Source organism: Pristiophorus japonicus, chromosome 6, assembly GCF_044704955.1.
Source record: "Pristiophorus japonicus isolate sPriJap1 chromosome 6, sPriJap1.hap1, whole genome shotgun sequence".
NCBI classification, from domain to species: Eukaryota; Metazoa; Chordata; class Chondrichthyes; family Pristiophoridae; genus Pristiophorus; species Pristiophorus japonicus.
Genome location: NC_091982.1, coordinates 150,240,844 through 150,258,722, shown reverse-complemented (window position 1 = coordinate 150,258,722; position 17,879 = coordinate 150,240,844). Strand labels below are relative to the sequence as shown.

The following is a 17,879-nucleotide window of genomic DNA, read 5'->3' as shown; positions in this document are numbered from 1 at the left end:
GGTTTATTCTGTTCAGGAGTATGCAAGAACGTCAGAAAAGCCTCCCCAGATGTGGGGCAGGATTGAAACCTTGGCAGATTATCACAAGACTGAGATCGCTAGATTTTTATTCGGTAAGGGTGTCAAGGGATATGAAGCAAAGGCAGGGGATGGAGCTGCGGTGCAGATCTGCCATGATGTAACTGAATGGCAGGGCAGGCCCGAGGGGCTGAATTTATTTTAAGTCGGTCCAGGATGTGGGCGTCGCTGGCAAAGCCTGTTCTTAATGTCCCTATGTTCCTCCCAGACCTTCATCAAGAGTTAACAATACTGCAGCATGAAAATCAAAACTAAAGTTTTTAACGTATTTTTAGCAATGGATGAATGGTGAGACAAAAGCAAAATACTGTGGATGCTGGAATCAAAGCAGAAAATGCTGGAAATCTCAGCGAGTCAGGCAGCACATGTGGAGAGAGAAACAGTGGGGTAACTTTTCTCAGCGATAGAGTGAACAAGAGCATATTTCCAGGAAGGAAAGGTGGAGTGGGAGGTGGCCTAGGACAATGGTAAATTCAGACGTACACATGTTGCGGTCAATGGGCGGAAAACGCTCAGCTCCACAGTCCAGGCTGCAGGAGATTTGACAGCGCACTGTGGATCAATTCTAAAGTCAGGTGTTATGGTCAAACAGAACGGGCTGATGGAGAGAGGTTTCTCTCACCAGAAGCAACAAGATTAGAGTTGAGGGAGAAACAACAGCCAAACTGCTGTCTGTTTAGATGAAGTGGCAACTGACTGTGGACAAAAGAAAGCGAGATTCCTATGAATCCCTCAGTGTGGGGACCCCTCAGTGCGGGGCTGCCTCAGTGCAGAGCTGCCTCAGTATGGGGCACCCTCGGTGCGGGGCCCCCTCAGTGCGGGGCTCTGTGCAGGGGCCCCCTCAGTGCGGGGCTTCCTCAGTACGGGGCTCAGTGCGGGGCTTCCTCAGTATGGGGTTCCCTCAGTGTGGGGCTTCCTCAGTGCGGGACTTCCTCAGTGCGGGGCCCCCTCAGTGCAGGGCTCCCTCAGTGCGGGGCTCCCTCAGTGCGGGGCTCAGTGCAGGTCTCCCTCACTGCGGGGCTCATTCAGTGCGGGCTCCCTCAGTGTGGGGCTCCCTCAGTGCGGGGCTCAGTGCGGGTCTCCCTCACTGCTGATGTCAGGTTAACCGGTTTATAATTACCCATTTTCTCTCTCCCTCCTTTCTTACATTAGCTACCCTCCAGTCCATAGGAACTGATCTAGAGTCGATAGACTGTTGGAAAATGATCACCAATGCATCCACTATTTCTTAAGTACTCTGGGATGCAGACTATCAGGCCCCGAGAATTTATCAGCCTTCAATCCCAGCGTATGTGTAAAAGAAATACAGCTCACCGTTTAGCAGAGGAGTTGGTAGATGACTTTGAATCCAGCAGGGAGTATGATGATTTGGCCAGAGAGGCAGCTCAGCCCCAAGAAGAAGTGAATGGAATGTATACCTGCACCACCGATTGTCCTCAAGTGAAGATGGAAGTCTAGATAAACGGCGTTTCAGTCTTCATGGAAGTGGACATGGGAGCGAGCCAATCAGTGATGAGCCAGGATGTCTTTGAGAGGCTATGGAACGAAAAACGACCCGAGCTGGTTCCAGTACAGGAAAAGATGCGCACCTACACCAAGTAGCTGATCCTAGTCCTTGGTAGTGTGGATGTAAATGTAATCCATAATGGCGTGGTGCACAAGTTACCTCTGTGGATTGTTGCAGGTGATGGTCCAACGCTACTCGGAAAAAGGTGGATGGGGAAGTACCAGTGGAAATGGGAAGACCTCTTCACTCCAGCAATCGACATACCCCATGCTCAGAGGCAGAGCAAAACCTCACCTTCGCTTGGATCAGGCACCAGAGAACAGACCAGCACAGCACCCGAGGCACAGACCATCCATCACGACTGCGTGGCAATGATCCGACTGGAACGACCTAAAAGGTTCCAGTGGCAGGACTCCTGGGGAGGAAGATCGAATTCACAGGCACTCTTCCAGCTTTTGTGGCAGAATCATGGAAGAGAAGGATCAAGGCAGGCAACCTCGAGGACAGAGGCAAGATGGCATCCCTGCTGCACCGAGGGGCAGCGTGGCTGAAAAAAAGATGGCCACGGCCATATCACGAGGTGCAACACTGAGGGACCAACACGTGATGTCGAACAAAGGATTTGATTGGGGTACAGCCAGCAGGGTTCTCTTAAAGGAGACCTGCAACCAACTGAACTTAAAGAGACATTGTATGCATGGAAATCAATGTAACGAACCAATTAAGATTGTGAACAAAATGTTGTTGTGAGATGTCGGTACTATTCCTAATGTAAAGAACAAAATGTTGTTGCGAGATGTTGGTACCCGTCCTAATGTAAAGAATAAAATGTTGTTGCGAGATGTCGGGAATAGAGTGTCCCCAAAAGTAGCAAGCGAGCGAATTCGGGAGGGTAAAAGCACTGATCCTGAAGCCCTGCACCACGTGTCCCCACAAGTTATAGGCCAGCGACCTCAGGAGGGTGAAGACACTGATCCTGATACCCTGCCCCAGGTCTATTCCACGCTGCAGGCACCCGATGGCACTATTCGCCACAGACCTGGAAATGAAAATGGCGCCAATACGTGCAGTCGGCCGCCATTGCCCAGCACCCGGGTGGAAACGGCGCAGCCCCCAGACCCAGTTGCTACCTCAGCCATGTCCGGGAGCGAAAGGTCAGAACCAACGAGTTCCCCAAACAGGACCTGGAACAGCCAGGTTCCCAACACCATTAGAAAGCAGGCAGAAGATTCTGCAGCCCTCAAAGGAGGACAGGGAGGCCATACATATCTGTGGTTCTGCCCACCACTAGGCAATGGCAAAGGCCCTGAGTCTTGGCTAGATGAGCAAACCAAGTCCACCCCGCTATCAGTGGGTGCAGTGCCGCTATCAGACGATTCAGACCTTGTCCGGTTGCTCTGAAATCTGCGTCCTCGCATACCTGTACTGCTACCTCAATACTTACCATGACTGAACCATGAATGCAATCTACCCAATCCTGGCGCACAACCGCAAAACATAATGAATATAAGTCACTGAACCAAGGTGTCACGATACAAACTGTAACTTCCTTTCTTTGTAATTGCACTGTGTCTGATCCTGTATATTAATGTAACGGGCCTGCTGCATGATCTCGCTGTCGGGCGGGGGTGGAAATGGATGTGTGTCGCCATGGACACACACATGGATCACACCCAGAACCCACTGGAATCTCCACTGCATCATCGAACCATCCAAACTTGTAACCACTACCCAACGTTGTAGCAAAAGGACTTAAGGTTAACATGGAGAGAGCCAAGCCAAAGCACAGCCAAGGTACAAGGGCTATTGGCACTTAAGTCTGGGGACTGCTAAGCCAGAGCACATAGTGCAGTTAATCGGCACAAACGACTTGGGGGAGAGTGATGTTATATATGCAGACTATAAATATATTCTCTGTGTAGTCACTGTATAGTTGCATAAGATGGAGACTTATTACCTGATGTATTATCAATAAGATTTACACTGTGTATATACTATGCTGGCACCACTAGAGGGTGCAACTGGTGGAGACTGGGGTTTCCTGCCCCTGTGGCAGAGGCTGTCCACCAGAGGGCACTGCAGTGGGAGACCTGAGGGTCAGATGCATAGGTGTGCAGGGCCCAGTATAAAAGGCTGTCCACCATGCTTGTGCCTGACTCTGGAATTACGAATAAAGGGCCAAGGTCACTACAGTTTGAGTACAACACATTGCCTCGTGGAGTCATTCATAAGTGCATTACAGACATAACAGCGGGGCTCAGTGCGGGGCTCCCTCCGTGCGTGGTTCAGTGCGGGGCTCTGCGGGGCTCAGTGCGGGCTCCCTCAGTGCGGGGCTCAGTGTGAGGCTCAGTGCGCGACTCCCTCAGTGCAGCGCTCAGTGCATGGCTCAGTGCACGTTATAAGTGACAGCTTTGGTAAGGGACCAGAAAGAGCTGGAGCCTTGGACAACGTGGACCATTTTCCATACCTCGGTATTCTACTATCAGCGAGGGCAGACATCGATGGTGAGGTCGAACACCGCCTCCAGTGCGCCAGCTCAGCCATCAGTCGCCTGAAGAAGACAGTGTTTCAAGACCAGGACCTCAAATCTGGCACCAAGCTTATGGTCTACAGGGCTGTAGTGATACCCGCCCTCCTCTATGGCTCAGAGATGTGGACTATATACAGCAGACAGCTCAAAGCGCTGGAGAAGTACCACCAGCGCTGCCTCCACAAGATCCTGCAAATCCACTGGGAAGATAGACCCACCAACGTCAGTGTTCTCGCTCAGGCCAACATCCCCAGCATCGAAGCACTGACCACACTCGACCAGTTCCGTTGTGTGGGCCACATCATCCGCATGCCCGACACGAGACTCCCTAAGCAAGTGCTCTGCTCAGAACTCCTACACGGCAAACGATCCAAGTTGGGCAGTGAAAACGCCTCAAGGACACCCTCAAAGCTTCCTTACCCATACCCACTGGCACCTGGGAATCCCTGGCCCAAGACCACCCAAGGTGGAGGAAGAGCATCCAGGAGGGCATTGAGCACCTTGAGTCTCGTTGCCGAGAGCATTCAGAAAACAAGAGCAGGCAGCGGAAGGAGCGTGCAGCAAACCAGACTCCCCACCCACCCTTTCCTTCAACCATTGTCTATCCCACCTGTGACAGAGACTGTAATTCCTGAATTGGACTGTACAGCCACCTGAGAACTGACTTTTAGAGTGGAAGCAAGTCTTTCTCGATTTCGAGGGACTGCCTATGATGATGATGATGCATACCAATTAATGTTCAGAACCAAGTCAACCTGTGTGTCAGAGTCAATCCTCCCAGACCTTAGACAACAGGTTCTGTAAGGCAGGCTGTCTCACTGATGGAGTCAGGAGGTCTAGACATCTCAATGGGGGCTGGGATTCTTCCCAACTCGTTCCCGAAAACCCCGCAGACCAATGGGCAAATGGGCAAGGTGGTCCTGACTGGATAGACATCGGGAAGCTTACTGGTGCTCTGTTAAAGCTCCATCAGTGCCCCTGTTCATCCTTGCATGATCCCAAGCCTTTGCTCCGACAGCCTGCGCCTAAACTCTCTGAACTTTGGTAAGTGAGTTTGCTTTTTGCTAGGAGCGAGTTTGCACTCTGCACCTGTGTGGATTTCTCAGTGACTTCCCGTGAACGTGCTGAGGGTTCTCTGCACACATTGAACTCCCGGCCGATTGGCGGACAGGAGAAACAGGACAGCCCAGGGCTTTGCATTAGTGCTGGCCTGCTCATAGAATCAGAGAATGGTCACAATATAGAAGGGGGCCATTCGGCCCGTCGAGCCCGTGCCGGTTCTCTGCAAGAGCACCTCAGCTAGTCCCACTCCCCCCGCCCCTTCCCCATAGCCCTGCAATTTCTTTTCTTCAGGTACTTATTCAACTCCCTTTTGAAAGCCGCGATTGAATCTGCCTCCACCACCCTCTCAGGCAGTGCATTCCAGATCCTAACCACTCGCTGTGTAAAAATTTTTTTCCCTCATGTCGCCTTTGGTTCTTTTGCCAATCACCTTAAATCTGTGTACTCTGGTTCTCGACCCTTCTGCCAATGGGAACAGTTTCTCTCTATCTACTCTGTTCATTATTTTGAGCACCTCTATCAAATCTCTTGTCAACCTTCTCTGCTCTAAGGAGAACAACCCCAACTTCTCCAGTCTTTTCACATAACTGAAGTTCTTCATCCCTGGAACCATTCTTGTAAATCTTTTCTGCACCCTCTCTAAAGCCTTCACATCCTTTCTCGAGTGCTGTGCCCAGAATTGGACACAATACTCCAGTGGGGGCCGAACCAGTGTTTTATACAGGTTTATCATAACTTCTTTGCTTTTGTAATCTATGCCTCTATTTATGAGGCCCAGGATCCCTTATGCTTTTTTAATCGCTTTCTCAACCTGCAACCTGCCACCTTCAACGATTGGTGCACATATACCCCCAGGTCTCTCTGTTCATGCACCCCCTTTAGAATTGTACTCTTTCATTTATATTGTCTCTCCTCATTCTTCCTTCCAAAATGTATCGCTTTTCTGTGTTAAATTTCATCTGCCACATGTCCGCCCATTCCACCAGCCTGTCTATGTCCTCTTGAAGTCTATCACCATCCTCCTCACTGTTCACTATACTTCCAAGTTTGTGTCATCTGCACATTTTGAAATTGTGCCAAGTCATTAATATATACATATATATATCTCAAGAAAAGCAGTGTTCCTAGTACCGAGCCCTGGGAAACACCACTGTGAACCTTCCTCCAGTCCAATAAACAACCGTTCACCACTACTCTGTTTCCTGTCACTTAGCCAATTCCGTATTCATGCTGCCACTGTCCCCTTTATGCTCAGTTCAGCGATTTCAGTTGGAGCGGACTGAATTGTTTAACGAAACATTGAAAGGTTCTGCGAGCTCCTGAGGTCAGGAGGCTGCGACAGACTAAGTGAGGCGAGGGAGAGAGATGGGAAGGAGACCCATATATTTCACAATGTGAATTTGGTCGCTGTTATTGCAAATCAGTACAGGGAAAACAGACCACCTTATTTGGAGAGCACTGAGTCAAATTGTCTGATTAATGGAGTCAGAGGTCGGTGTAAAGGATACTAATGACTCGGAGCAAGTGGGAAAGCAAAAAGGGTATTGATTATTTTTTTCTCTGTTGTCAATAGAGATTCTTCAAATGACTGAAGATTCGAACTTTATATTTCAAAGGGAGAGAATTTAACTGCTTGTGCCAGTCAGTGAAATGATGAATCTCCATTTTGATCTCTTTGTACAGCCATTCCTCCTCCCCCAGCCCCGACTCTGCTGATTCCTACAGTCAGTCAATTGTGGGTTTTTTCTCGTGTGTTGCTGATGGTGTGCCACATGTGTGTTCTCCAGTGCTTGTCTCAGAGAATCCAACGGGCACTGCCCATTACCCAGTGCCCTGTCCATTACAGTGCCATCTGCATTACCCAGTGCCCTGCCGTTACCCAGTGCCATGCCCATTACCCAGTGCCCTGCCCATTACATTGCCCTCTGCATTACCCAGTGCTCTGCCGTTACCCAGTGCCTTGCCCATTACCCAGTGCTCTGCCCATTACAGTGCCCTCTGCATTACCCAGTGCCCTGCCGTTACCCAGTGCCCTGCCCATTACCCAGTGCTCTGCCCATTACCCAGTGCCCTCCCCATTACCCAGTGCCCTCCCCATTACCCAATGCCCTGCTGTTACCCAGTGCTCTGCCTAGTACCCAGTGCTCTGCCCATTACAGTGCCCTCTGCATTACCCAGTGCCCTGCCGTTACCCAGTGCCCTGCCCATTACCCAGTGCCCTGCCCATTACCCAGTGCTCTGCCCATTACCCAGTGCCCTCCCCATTACCCAGTGCCCTCCCATTACCCAATGCCCTGCTGTTACCCAGTGCCCTGCCTAGTACCCAGTGCTGCCCCATTACCTAGTTCCTTCCCCATTACCCAGTGCCCTCCCCATTACCCAGTGCCCTGCCGTTACCCAGCGTCCTGCCATTACCCAGTGCCCTCCCCATTACCCAGTGCTCTCCCCATTACCCAGTGCCCTCCCCATTACCCAGTGCCACTCCCCCATTACCCAGTGTCTTGCCCATTACCCAGTTCCCTCCCCATTACCCAGTGCCCTGCCCATTACCCAATGACCTTCCCATTACCCAATGCCCCACCCATTACCCAATGCCCCGTCCATTACCCAATGTCCCGGCAATTACCCAGTGCCCTGCCCATTACCCCGTATCCTGCCCATTACCCAGTGCCCTGCCTATTACCCAGTGCCCTCCCCATTATCCAGTGCCCTCCCCATTACCCAATGACCTGCCCATTACCCAATGCCCAATGCCCCGTCCATTACCCAATGTCCCGACAATTACCCAGTGCCCTGCCCATTACCCCGTACCCTGCCCATTACCCAGTGCCCTGCCTATTACCCAGTGCCCTGCCTATTACCCAATACCTTGCCCATTACCCAATGCCCCGCCCATTACCCAATGCCCCGTCCATTACCCAATGTCCCGACAATTACCCAGTGCCCTGCTCATTACCCAGTGCCCTGCCCATTACCCAGTGCCCTTCCCATTACCCAGTGCCTTGCCCATTATCCAATATCTTGCCCGTTACCTAGTGCCTTACCCAATACCTAGTGCCCTGCCGTCACCCAGTGCCCTGCCTATTACCCAGTGTCCTGCCTATTACTCAGTGTTCTGCCCATTATCAAATGCCCTCCCCATTACCCAGTGCCCTACCCATTACCCAATGCACTGCCCATTACCCATTGTCCTGCTTCTCGCCTTCCCCGGGGTCCACAGTGGCTCCCAGACATTGATCTGTCATCTGCTACTCATCGACCAGTCTCCTGGAGTGAAAGTGGCACAAACAGTGGCAAATTGCACGAGACAGAGGAGTAACATCACATTTTAATCCATCCAACTGCAAACTGGTACAGAAACGTGACCAGAAAACTTAATGGGGATGCGGAATGGTTCGGAAATCCGAAGTGATGGGGCTTGCCCATTTTTCTGATCGGTTTAGTCCACTTCATGCCCATTAAATAGGCATAACCAATCTATAAATCTACCCAGGTGTGTTTTTCGTGCTCTATGGAGCACATTCTGCCCTGCTGGCTCAGGTACAAGGTTTCTTTCTATGCAGCGAGGGCAAAGAGGCTTGCTTGTGAAATAAACAAGTAGAGGTTCAAGGGTAGAAATTCTGTTCATATGCGAACAACGTATTACCTTCCTGTGTGCGATTTGTTTTTTATGCAGACGTTAACTTTGCCGATCAGCTTAGGGATGCTTCACATTTCACCTTCCGCAGAGGTTCAACCGCTTGTCGGTGTAATGGGGGAAGATGGGGAGAATCCATGTGGGAATTAGTGACGTTTGTGCTCCCTGTCCCCTCAGTGTGAGGCTCCCTCAGTGCAGGACTCCCTCAATGCGGGGCCCCCTCAGTGCAGGGCTCCCTCAATGCGGGGCCTCCTCAATACGGGGCTCCCTCAGTGCGGGGCTCCCTCAATGCGGGGCTCCCTCAGTGCGGGGCTCCCTCAGTGCGGGGCCCCCTCAATGCGGGGCTCCCTCAGTGCGGGGCTCCCTCAGTGCGGGGCCCCCTCAATGCGGGGCTCCCTCAGTGCGGGGCTCAGTGTGGGGCTCCCTCAGTGTGGGGCTCAGTGTGGGGCTCCCTCAGTGTGGGGCTCCCTCAATGCGGGGCTCAGTGTGGGGCTCCCTCAGTGTGGGGCTCCCTCAATGCGGGGTCCCCTCAATGCGGGGCTCCCTCAGTGCGGGGCTCAGTGTGGGGCTCCCTCAGTGTGGGGCTCCCTCAGTGCAGGGCTCCCTCTGTGTGGAGCTCCCTCAGTGAGGGGGCTCCCTCAGTGCAGGGCCCCCCTCAGTGCTGGGCTCCCTCAGTGCGGGGCTCCCTCAGTGTGGGGCTCCCTCAGTGCGGGGCTCCCTCAGTGCAGGGCTCCCTCAGTCTGGAGCTCCCTCAGTGCGGAGGGCTCCCTCAGTGCGGGGACACTCTGTGCGGGGAGCTCTTTGCTTGCCTGGTGTTGTGCTCCAAAGAGCATTCTTTCAACTGTTGCTCGGACCTCAAGCTTGTTCGGGGGACTGGAGCTCGGGCTCTGTCTGCTTCTGAAAGAATTGATTTTGGATATTCGTGGCCATTGGGCCATTACTGCTTTTCACCATTTCTATGACATATTTCTTACCTGGGTACTGTACCTTGGGCTTTGCTCTTCCTTTCCGAGGCTGTTGACGGTGACAAATTCTTGTCTTCCTTCTGATTCTGTCGCTCGAAGATGGCCTTTGCTGTCAGACTGAGGTCAGCTAAAGCAAGTTGATCCGATTCAGTCAGTTGGGACTGATCGCTGGATTCCTGGCCTATAAAAGCACAAATATTTGCCAGCAAGGGTTACAAAGGTTATCATGACAATCCCAAAACCTGAAGTATACTTGAAAATGGAAGTATTCTATCGACTAGTCCTCCAAAGCACATCAGTGCTCGGTGATGGTGTCCTAGTTTCCTTTAACAACTCTCGACCAAGGCCCAAGCCTATCAAAGGGTGTTGCTCCGATATTTCACACAATCCTGGATTGGACACATCACACCTTGCCATCACCTCTAGTCACCAACAACTCCCTCTCTCTTTCCTCCCTCTATTTCATCAGTATTATTATGGTCAGTGCTTCTCTCATTCTTTTTAAGATGCACCCTTCCCCCTCAGGAACCGTTGCACAATCTCTTTCTAATTCATTCTTTCCCAGCGCCCCACAACTGAAGCACTCCTCGCCTACCTCGGCCTTCCCTTTCTCCGACATGCTACAGGCTTTCAAAACTTAGGCCCGGGAAGCCTGGGCACTATTTCCTCGTTTACCTCGCCTACTCTTGCGCTGTTTTCCAACCTCAGTAGTGCTCCACGCTATGGGCTTTGGCCCTCATCTTGGTCTCTCAGTAAAGATGCAATTGAGGCTGAGGAATAAGGGTAGATTTGCCTGTTTTGGTGTAATTTTTCACCTGAATGGCTATTGGCGAAGGCTATAGGTGGACCAAGATGGAAGGGTGCTGTTTCATTCAATATTCCAACATTGGCGCATTAGAATAATATTAGCTGTATGAATGGATTTAAAAGGTAGACTAGTGGTGGGAGAGGAAAACTGCATGAGTCAAGTTTTAAAGGGACGGGCACGATTAATGGTGATTGTCACGATGGGGCAGTGGGAGGTGGCGGGGGGGCAGGGAGAGGCGTGGAGAGACAAAAATACAGAAAGCCTTTGGAGAGCCTCAGAAGGCATCTCAAACCATTAGCAACCTTTCCCGAGCTGGAGGGAGGCTTGAGCAAGAAGTGACCTGCAATAGCGCTCCCCCTAGCGAACTACTGATGTACTGCAGCCACTGATGTAAATAATAAAAGGACCATGTGGGAAAAGTCACATGATGACAGTTTTCTGTTATGCAGCCATCTTATGTATGTGTTTGTTAGTGATGTCACATGACCGACAACACGAAAGGGAAGGGTGCAGCTATGAGTGTGCAGACAAGCGATGGAGCAGGCCATCACGCGACTCTCCCCGCACCCCCCGCCCCTGTTTGATGGCTGTGGAAGTTGAGATGGAGCTGCATAAGATGCTTGCGATGAGGGTTACTCTCTGCACCATCCCCCTAGGTCAGTAATGCTGCTTATTAGGATCTGGAACGCACTGCCTGAAAGGGTGCTGGAGGCAGATTCAATTGTGGCTTTCAAAAGAGAGTTGGATAAGTACCTGAAGGAAATAATATTTTCAGGGCTACAGGGAAAGGGCGGGGGGGTGGGACTAGCTGCGGTGCTCTTGCAGAGAGCCGACACGGGCTCGACGGGCCGAATGGCCTCCTTCTGTGCTGTAACCATTCTATTGAATGCACCCACAGCAGGCTATTCAAAGAAGGAGCTAGTGGAGGCTCAGATCACAATTTCGCTCCTTGAAAATGCAAACTGTGCTATGGGACTTGACTGCAGTCAATATACGGCATTTGTTCAATAAGAGAGAGTAACTGTAGATCACTGTAGACTAACGTCAGTGGTGGGCAAACTCTCAGGGGGAGAAATTCGGGCGCGCCTCATTTGGGGCGGTAATCCAGGCGGAGCGGTAATTTTAGCGCCTTGCAAAGGTTTGCACCTCCCGCCCAGAAATTCGTCAGAGTCGGGCGAGGAGCTGACGGGGGCACTAAATCAGTCAAGGGAAGGTGGCTCAACCGTGGCTATCAAGGGAAATCAGGGATAGTATTAAAGCCAAGGAAGCGGCATACAAATTGGCCAGAAATAGCAGCGAACCTGGGGACTGGGAGAAATTTAGAACTCAGCAGAGGAGGACAAAGGGTTTGATTAGGGCAGGGAAAATAGAGTACGAGAGGAAGCTTGCAGGGAACATTACGACGGACTGCAAAAGCTTCCATAGATATGTAAAGAGAAAAAGGTTAGTAAAGACAAACGTAGGTCCCCTGCAGTCAGAATCAGGGGAAGTCATAACGGGGAACAAAGAAATGGCAGACCAATTGAACAAGTACTTTGGTTCGGTATTCACTAAGGAGGACACAAACAACCTTCTGGATATAAAAGGGGTCAGAGGGTCTAGTAAGAAGGAGGAACTGAGGGAAATCCTTATTAGTCGGGAAATTGTGTTGGGGAAATTGATGGGATTGAAGACCGATAAATCTCCAGGGCCTGATGGACTGCATCCGAGAGCACTTAAGGAGGTGGCCTTGGAAATAGCGGATGCATTGAAAGTCATTTTCCAACATTCCATAGACTCTGGATCAGTTCCTATGGAGTGGAGGGTAGCCAATGTAACCCCACTTTTTAAAAAGGAGGGAGAGAGAAAACAGGGAATTATAGACTGGTCAGCCTGACATCGGTAGTGGGTAAAATGATGGAATCAATTATTAAGGATGTCATAGCAGCACATTTGGAAAGAGGTGACATGATAGGTCCAAGTCAGCATGGATTTGTGAAAGGGAAATCATGCTTGACAAATCTTCTGGAATTGTTTGAGGATGTTTCGAGTAGAGTGGACAAGGGAGAACCAGTTGATGTGGTGTTTTTGGACTTTCAGAAGGCTTTCGACAAGGTCCCACACAAGAGATTAATGTGCAAAGTTAAAGCACATGGGATTGGGGGTAGTGTGCTGATGTGGATTGAGAACTGGTTGGCAGACAGGAAGCAAAGAGTAGGAGTAAATGGGTACTTTTCAGAATGGCAGGCAGTGACTAGTGGGGTACTGTAAGATTCTGTGCTGGGGCCCCAGCTGTTTACATTGTACATTAATGATTTAGACGAGGGGATTAAATGTAGTATCTCCAAATTTGTGGATGACACTAAGTTGGGTGGCAGTGTGAGCTGCGAGGAGGATGCTATGAGGCTGTAGAGTGACTTGGATAGGTTAGTTGAGTGGGCAAATGCATGGCAGATAAATGTGAGGTTATCCACTTTGGTGGTAAAAACAGAGAAACAGAAAAACAGAGAGACAGACTATTATCTGAACGGTGACAGATTAGGAAAAGGGGAGGTGCAACGAGACCTGGGTGCCATGGTACATCAGTCATTGAAGGTTGGCATGCAGGTACAGCAGGCGGTTAAGAAAGCAGGCGGTTAAGAAAGCAAATGGCATGTTGGCCTTCATAGCGGGGGTTCCACTCCATAGGAACTGATCCAGAGTCTATGGAATGTTGGAAAATGACTGTCAATGCATCCGCTATTTCCAAGGCCTTAAGTACTCTGGGATGCAGTCCATCAGACCCTGGGGATTTATCGGCCTTCAATCCCATCAATTTCCCCAACACAATTTCCCGACTAATAAGGATTTCCCTCAGTTCCTCCTTACTGGACCCTCTGACCCCTTTTATATCCGGAAGGTTGTTTGTGTCCTCCTTAGTGAATACCGAACCAAAGTACTTGTTCAATTGGTCTGCCATTTCTTTGTACAGGGGCAGGGAGGTGTTACTACAGTTGTACAGGGCCTTGGTGAGGCCACATCTGGAGTATTGTGTACAGTTTTGGTCTCCTAACTTGAGGAAGGACATTTTTGCTATTGAGGGAGTGCAGTGAAGGTTCACCAGACTGATTCCCGGGATGGCGGGATTGACATATCAAGAAACATTGGATCAACTGGGCTTGTATTTACTGGAGTTCAGAAGAATGAGAGGGGATCTCATAGAAATGTTTAAAATTCTGACGGGTTTAGACAGGTTAGATGCAGGAAGAATGTTCCCAATGTTGGGCAAGTCCAGGACCAGGGGTCACAGTCTAAGGATAAGGGGTAGGACCGAGATGAGGAGAAACTTCTTCACCCAGAGAATGGTGAACCTGTGGAATTCTCCACCACAGAAAGTTGTTGAGGCCAATTCACTCAATATATTCAAAAAGGAGTTAGATGTAGTCCTTACTACTAGGGGGAATCAAGGGATATGGTGAGAAAGCAGAAATGGGGTACTGAAGTTGCATGTTCAGCCATGAACTCATTGAATGGCGGTGCAGGCTCAAAGGGCCGAATGGCCTACTTCTGCACCTATTTTCTATGTTTCTATTCTATGTTTCTATGTTGCACACCAGAGCTGAGAGGGGGCACGAATGAAAATGCCGGGGCTAAATTTAACTGAATCATTGCGGTCACTCCGAGTCAGATCCTGCGAAAAGCTGAGTGTTACAGACGCGGCATAGTAACGCACCCATTAAAGTTTTCAAAATCACCTTTTCTCAAGCTGAACTGTTATTTCTGTCTGCCGCTGCAAACTTGGAGGCTCACGCACCGTGCTGTGTGTGAACGTTGCACTGACTGTAATCTCTGAGGGAAGCGCTTCATCATCCCTTTAAGTAGCCACCAGTTAACGACTCTGAAAGCCTGTACTGACTGTTTTTCCAGTCGTTGTACTTGGTGGCTGCTAAATTAGATGGCCGCATCTAATTTTCCGACCGGGACACAAGCGTGGGTGTTGCACCAGGAATACGTCATGATCGGAGTGATCGTCAGTAGCCGGGCGCTACTGGTTTGCCCCCCTGGTAACCTCTAATTAATTTTCTGTCAGGCTGCTAAACACTGCGCTCCTGGTCGGTAACCTCTTACGCTCCTATTAACGCCCCCCTCTGGCCACTAACTGAGGCGTCAGACAACCGAAAATCCAGCCTTTAGAATCCATAATTCAAGATTAAATTAGTGAGCATTTAGAAATCAATCAATGACAGCCAGCAAGGATTTGTTCGAGACAAGTGATGTTTGACAAGTATTTTCAAGCGGTGAATGATTAGCTAGATAAAGGGAATGCAGTGTACATAGCACCAGAAGGCGTGTCATGTGATAAGGTGACCCACAAGATTCTTATCAGAGGAACTCAGGCTTATGATGCAAGAGGAAATACAGCAGCATCAACGGAAAGTTGGTTGACGAACAGGAAACAAAGGGGGTACCCCTTTGTTTCCTGTTAGTCAACCAACTTTCCATTGACTTAGTGTGATAGTGTAAAACGGGTGATAGCTAGTTGCCAGCTGAGCTGCTGTCGCTCCTGATCTATATTTCTATTGACTTCAAATGGGGAGAGATGTAAAGTGGGCTGTTGACTCTGCCATCGCCCAGTTTAGAGCAACGCACAAAGTCAAGACCAACCCCACAGGATTCAGGTAAATGGGTGTTGCACGGACTGGAGGAGGGTCAGAGGTCATGTACCCCAGGGGTCAGTGCTGGCCTCACTTTTGTTCTCCATACACAGACAGGTTTTGGACTTGTGTATATCGGGAGTACAATCTTAACCTGTGCTCTTACACCAAAGTAGGACTTTTAGCAAACAGTGAGGAGGACAGGAAAATACGGGTAAGTGGAATGGGTAAATAGGTGGAAGGTACAATGCAATCTGGAGAAAACAAAGAGGCGGGATAAATTCATTCTCGGATTGGCAACCAGTAACTAGTGGGATGCTGCAGGGATCAGTTCTGGGACCCCAACTATTTACAATCTATATTAATGACTTGGAAGAAGGGACTGAGTGTAATGTAGCCAAGTTTGCTGACAATACAAAGATGGGAGGAAAAGCACTGTGTGAGGAGGACACAAAAATCTGCAAAAGGACATAGACAGGCTAAGTGAGTAGGCAAAAAATTTGGCAGATGGAGTATAGTGTTGGAAAGTGTGAGGTTATGCACTTTGGCAGAAAAAAAATCAAAGAGCAAGTTATTATTTAAATGGCAAAAAATTGCAAAGTGCTGCAGTACTTGTGGATGAAACACAAAAGGTTAGTATGCAGGTACAGCAAGTGATCAGGAAGGCCAATGGAATTTTGGCCTTTATTGCAAAGGGGATGGAGTATAGAAACATAGAAACATAGCATATAAAAACAAGGAAGTCTTGCTACAGTTATACAGGGTATTGGTGAGGCCACAGCTGAATACTGCGTGCAGTTTTGGTTTCCATATTTAAGAAAGGATATACTTGCTTTGGAAGCAGTTCAGAGAAGGTTCACTAGGTTGATTCCGGAGATGAGGGGGTTGACTTATGAAGACAGGTTGAGTAGTTTGGGCCTCTACTCATTGGAATTCAGAAGAATGAGAGGTGATCTTATCAAAACGTATAAGGTAATGAGGGGGCTTGACAAGGTGGATGCAGAGAGGATGTTTCCACTGATAGGGGAGACTAGAACTAGAGAGCACGATCTTAGAATAAGGGGCCGCTCATTTAAAACAGAGATGAAGAGGAATTTCTTCTCTCAGAGGGTTTTGGAATTTGTTGCCTCACAGCTGTGGAAGCTGGGACATTGAATAAATTTAAGACGGAGATAGACAGTTTCTTAACCGATAAGGGAATAAGCAATTATGGGGAGCGGGCAGGGAAGTGGACCTGAGTCCATGATCAGATCAGCCATGATCGTATTAAATGGCAGAGCAGGCTCGAAGCGCCATATGGCCTACTTCTGCTCCATAAATGTTCTTATGTAATAACATTTTGGAAGGAAAAACAAGGAATGGGAGTTTACGCTCAATAGAAGGATGAGCTAAGGGGCTTAAATATATATCTCTCTGAAAGTGCTGATAGATGAAACAGTAGATCCATCAGCTGACTGACAGCCATGATGTGCGAGGATTCTTCACCGCAGTCAAGACCACCTACGGCCCAAGCACCCAAGGCCCCATCCCACTGCTGGCCAAGAACGGGGAGGCACTCATTAAGGACACCGAGGCAGTCAGGGCCCGCTGGAAGGAGCACTTTGAAGATCTCCTTAACCGAGACTCTATCTTCGACGCGAGTGTCCTCGACTCCATCCCGCAGCATGCTACCCGCCACCATCTCAGCAAAACCCCAGCCCTGCACAGCTCAAGAACAACAAGGCATCAGGAGCAGATGGAATCCCCGCTGAGGCATTAAAGTATGGCGGAGAGGCACTATTGGCATGAAGGCATGACCTCATCTCTTTTATCTGAAAGGAGGAGAGCATGCTTGGGAGATCTCAGAGATGCAGTAATCGTGACCATCTTCAAAAAAGGAGACAAGTCCAACTGCAGCAACTACAGAGGAATCTCCCTGCTGTTGGCCACGGGGAAAGTCATCGCTAGAATCCGCCTCAGTCATCTTCTCCCTGTGGCTGAAGAGCTCCTGCCAGAGTCGCAATGTGGATTCTGTCCACTAAGGGGCACAACGGACATGATCTTCACCATGCAATAACTACAAGAGAAATGCAGGGAACAGCGCCAACACTTGTATATGGCCTTCTTTGACCTCACAAAGGCCTTTGACACTGTCAACTGTGAGAGACTATGGAGTGTCCTCCTCCGTTTCGGCTGCCCACAAAAGTTTGTCACCATCCTCTGCCAGCTCCACGACGACATGCAAGCCGTGATTCTGATCAACGGATCCACCACAGACCCAATCCACATCCGGACCGGGGTCAAGCAGGGCTGCGTCATCGCACCAACACTTTTCTCGATCTTCCTTGCTGCAATGCTTCATCTCACTCTCAACAAGCTCCCCACTGGTGTGGAACTAAACTATAAAACCAGTGGAAGCCTAATCAACCTCCGTCGCCTCCAGGCTAGATCCAAGGTCGTCCCATTTTCTGTCATCGAACTACCGTATGCGGACAACGCTTGTGTCTGCGCACAGTCAGAGGCCGAACTCCAAACCATTGTCAACACCTTCACCGAGGTGTACGAAAGCATGGACCTTACACTAAACATCCATAAGACAAAGGTCCTCCACCAACCTGACCCTGCCACACAGCACTGCCCCCGGTCATCAAAATCCACGTCGCGGCCTTGGACAATGTGGACCATTTTCCATACCTTGGG

At 49.8% G+C, this 17,879-nt stretch overlaps 1 protein-coding gene across 1 annotated transcript in view; it reads right to left on the bottom strand.

Annotated features, from left to right (window-relative positions):
• The window catches only part of ankmy1 (ankyrin repeat and MYND domain containing 1), a 179,279-nt gene that overhangs the window by 8,241 nt on the left and 153,159 nt on the right, over positions 1-17,879 (bottom strand). Inside the window, exon 18 of the mRNA XM_070884029.1 lies at positions 9,789-9,960. Within this exon, the coding sequence (XP_070740130.1) occupies positions 9,789-9,960 (172 nt within the window). The remainder of the gene's footprint in view (positions 1-9,788; positions 9,961-17,879) is intronic.